This window comes from Bidens hawaiensis, unplaced genomic scaffold (genome assembly GCF_021521415.1).
Source record: "Bidens hawaiensis isolate Kalapana, Puna unplaced genomic scaffold, B.hawaiensis_p1.1 tig00011275_1, whole genome shotgun sequence".
Taxonomy (NCBI): domain Eukaryota; kingdom Viridiplantae; phylum Streptophyta; class Magnoliopsida; order Asterales; family Asteraceae; genus Bidens; species Bidens hawaiensis.
The window spans coordinates 28871-33161 of record NW_027491880.1 but is presented as its reverse complement, the minus strand read 5'-3'; the positions used below and the strand labels follow the sequence as shown (position 1 = coordinate 33161).

Here is a 4291-nt window from a genome sequence, read left to right as displayed (position 1 = left end):
TCAAACATGATATTGCTCTAACTGAACATCTTTCCCATTAAGAGGCTCGTATTCGCCGAGATAACTCTCGAGATGGTTTGACAAATCGCCTTTATCGATGTTTTCATGATGATATGATTTGCAAACGAGATAGAGTATCGTTTGGATCACGAGCCCGAAAAGAAAGAAAGTCAAAAGCAGGACTAGACACAAAACACCAAACCCGACACGCTTCCACGCTTCTAATGAGTTCCCGTGCACAACGAACACCTCGAATAAGAAATGGATGAGTAAGAATGATAAGGTTAACAAAAAGAAAACTGCAATTGCAACCACTCGGCTTCCCTTGATTAAATCCATGCTCTTTGTCATAGCTTTAACTCCGTATGAACTTTCTAAAACTGAGACCACACTTGCTAGTTGCCAGATCACGGTCATGTAGACGAACCCCATCAAGTATATGATCAGGATCACGTATAAAATAATGGCCCCGATAGCGTTAAAAGGTAAAATCACCAAAAAAGTAACTATTACAATCGCTGCTAAGAAGTTGTATACAAAGAAAGCCGCAAACATGCATAAGAAAGTGACCATGAGTCTTTTCCATACTTTTGGGACGACGCTCATGACTTTCTTAAAAGTCAACTCACGTCCTGTGTAGACAGATGCAATCGTGTAGACGACTGCAGCAGTCGATATGAGAGACAAGATTAACAGGATGGTGAAGTAGGTGACCTTGAAGAGCCAAAAGGTGATCCATTCAGATGATAGCGTGTTAGAGAGATTGTGGTACCTTTTTGTACCGGGGCGTGTGATTTCTTTCTCGAATTCGGTGTGTTTGATGTCTTTGAAGAGCGAATGCGAGATTTCGAGATGTGCTAAGAAGATGAAGGCTAGAGGGAGAATGAGGGTTAGGGTTATTTGGGAAAAGATTTTCCTCCATGAGACTATGATTTTGTAGCTCTCTTTGAAGATACCAAAGAGGCCAAGAAATTGCATCTCCTCTTGTTCTCTATCCATCTTTAACAAAATGAATATTGGAATTGCAAATGAAATGATCCAATTGGTTTATAAAATGCAATGAGTTTTGACTTGACTTTGCACCTATCCATTAAACCATTAATTTTATCAAATTTACCAAATGTGCCACCTCCTCTGTTTCCTCCCAAAACAATAAAATATCAAGACTGAGATTAACAATAATATTAAAATCACTTTAAAATTAGCAGATTAATAAAAAAAAGGGATGCTGATTATAAATAAACATAATCAGAAAGCAAAAGAGTAATAAAACAAGTTGTTGTTTGGTATTATTATCATTAGCAATAGTTATATTAGTTTTAAATTATTCAAAAAATAAGAAAGTAATAAATAAATGGCTTGTGGCCTTTATACAAGTCACCCTAGTTACGTTCATATGTTTGCTATTTCAAAGAGCGATTTTATTTAGGCTTGTTCAGAAACCCGATAAACGAATCGCATACGTAACCGAAAACCGAATTCGAATTCATAATTCAATTTTTTATTTGGTTATAATCAAAAACAGAATTCAGAATTCACTTTTTGGATCAATTATCCCGTTCCTAATTCGATTAGGTTCGGCTTTTGATCAACAATAAAATGTCTCTTAACCGAACAAATTTATTCAAAATAAAATTATTAAATCATTAATGAAACAGATGAACACCCCTAATTTTAATATGGTATATCCCACACAATTACATGTCAAGTTTCATATCATTAACATTATTAAATTCAGTTAAATGATGATGTTGATGAGTATTAAGTCGTATTTAAGGGTAGTTTTGTAATAAGTTTGAAGCCTGAGGGTATTTGTATTTGAAAATTGTTCCACAAAATGCCGTCTTACGCGGGGTTGATAAAGTCATTCACGGCGCATATGGAAGCTTCCCATCAAAGTCTGCATCCCAATATAGGTTGACTAGTCAACGCACCATCAACTCTCGAAACATGTTCTAATCTAAACCCATCATATTCAAACACTTGTTTTATTTTTTCTCAAATAAAAATCCCATTTGTTTGTGATATATAACTGTGGCATAATCCTATCCTGATATTACCTTTTTATTTAAATTATCAACTTTTAAATAATACATGAAACTTGTTGGACAGTAGATTAACGTTACGAGGATATTGCATCAACAAACAAGTTGAAAATGCCTCTCGAGTCTCCACTCCTGTGACATAAGGAGTGGGGATATTGGAGTTCCCTAACATTGCAATGACCCTCTTAACCCGATGTCCACTCCCTCTCTTTAAAAACAAATTAACCTTAAAAAACAGGGAAATGAATAGATCATCCTTATAAGAACATGAGATCAAACCTTACCAATACAAGTGATAGTTTTTGGTAAGAGTGTTCAAAAACCGTTGGAGACCAATCAAATCAAAGCAAGTCGGTCTGAAGACTAGAGCAAGTCCTTTAACCTTCCTTGTTATAATTACTAACCACATTTATTATTTCACTATTAATTACATACTAATGATGTTGAAAAAAAGAAACAAATCGGTAAAAACCACTAAACCGCGAAAGTGGCCTTCTGGCCAACTCAACCAATCTGACCACTGACCATTTGATTTGTCGTTCTTTGAAAACATAGGCGGTTGTTTAGACATTTTTTTTTGTCAAAACAGACAAAGCCGAACCGTTGACATCACCAGCCGCTATTGAAAAATATTAAAAAAAATAAAACACAATAAAATATATAAAATACAATAAAATATAGGTACATAAAGCACTATCACCTGCCTGTTTCCTGTAAGGTTTGGTAGGTGTCACCTGCTAACTGTTAAGGCTTAGCCACATCAATCCTCATCAAAACCATGACACTCTCCTAGATATAGCACAAGCACTCGAATGCCAAGGTCCTGTCCACACTAGGCTTGAAACCTGTGATGGGCCTGTTTCATAACCACTCACAAAAGGCCCAATTTGTTAATCGCTTAAAGCCTTCTTTGGTCAAGACCTAATCAAGACTCAGTTTGTTAAGCAGTCCCTTATCTGTCCATTTACCTTAAAGCCTTCTTTGGTCAAGGCCTAATCAAGGCCCAATTTGTTAAATTGTCCGAGAGGGGTGTGAATTTCTGATACCACACAAAACCTAACAAAGAAGTTACGTTTGGGTTGAACATATTTAACTTAAACAGTTCAATATCAAATCAACCCGATAGGTTTGATGGTTAATCCATTTATTTGCATAAATATTTAAGGGGTCCTTTTACTTAGAAATTAAAAGAAATGAAGTCGGGCTCTCTAGTTTAAGTGTGATTATACATGGACATTTTTGTTTGACTGTACATTTATAACTTTGAAATGAAGTCTATATATAATACGAGAGGCCATTTATATGCTAAATAACCATTTTAAAATAAAGCTACATTCGTAAAAAAATTATAAAAAAGTATACCGTAAAGAATAAGGAAAGGAAACAAAATCGACTTGTAACTCTAGCATCTTTTAGTATAATACAATAAGTTATATGTTAGTTACATGTATACTAAGGCCTATTTTTATTATTCTTATAAGATAACTATATATGAAATTCATATAAAAAGTTAAGAATTAATATAGTCAAAACAAGTAACTTTTACATGTTAGTTACTTCTCTTTTATTTTCCGAAAGACAAATTTCTTATACTTCTTAGTTTTTTGGACTTGACCTCATAATCTTTAACCGTTTAACAAATTTTGTCACTATCGTCACTACACCACCAATCCCAAAACTTAGTTGCTTCTCTAATTAATAGAAAATCTTAAAGTAGTTACAAAAGACCCCCTAAGTCGGTTTATATAACTAATTAGCATTACTTGACACACAATGCATTATAGTTTGATTTAAATTCTATATTTCTTAATTATACAAATAACTCAATAAGATCAACATCAATCTCCAATATATGAACATCTAACATTTAGATGTTCTTAAGAAATATAACTTGTTTATCAAGATCCATAATGTAACGATTCCGACGAAACCAGGTATACCCTAACCGGTAGACGTTAGTTACGTCATATACAATGTCGGGTACACGGGTTACCATGGTAATTATACGAGAATACATGGTTCATTGTATTGATTGGCCGTGAATATGTAATTCACCGTACTGATTATGCGATCAAACGATCGATAGTTATTGAAACCCGAATGAATCGAGGGTTCAATTATAGACGGGATATATGATATTTAGAGATGTTACGAAATATTAAAGCTTCGGGGTAAGTGGATTAAAGCACAGAAAAAGGATTTCGATTTAATAGTACGTCGGTACGTTAAACGAAACCTTTAATACC

At 34.2% G+C, this 4291-nt stretch overlaps 1 protein-coding gene across 1 annotated transcript; it reads right to left on the bottom strand.

Moving 5' to 3' along the window:
- Positions 1–999, bottom strand: LOC143537693 (uncharacterized). Its single transcript, XM_077031404.1, has one exon. The coding sequence runs from the start codon at positions 997–999 to the stop codon at positions 1–3; it is 999 nt and encodes a 332-aa protein (XP_076887519.1).
- Between the last annotated feature and the right edge of the window lie 3292 nt (positions 1000–4291).

Coding starts and splice junctions, on each gene's coding strand:
- LOC143537693 (XM_077031404.1), bottom strand. CDS start 999: ATGGATAGAGAACAAGAGGAGATGCAATTTCTTGGCCTCTTTGGTATC.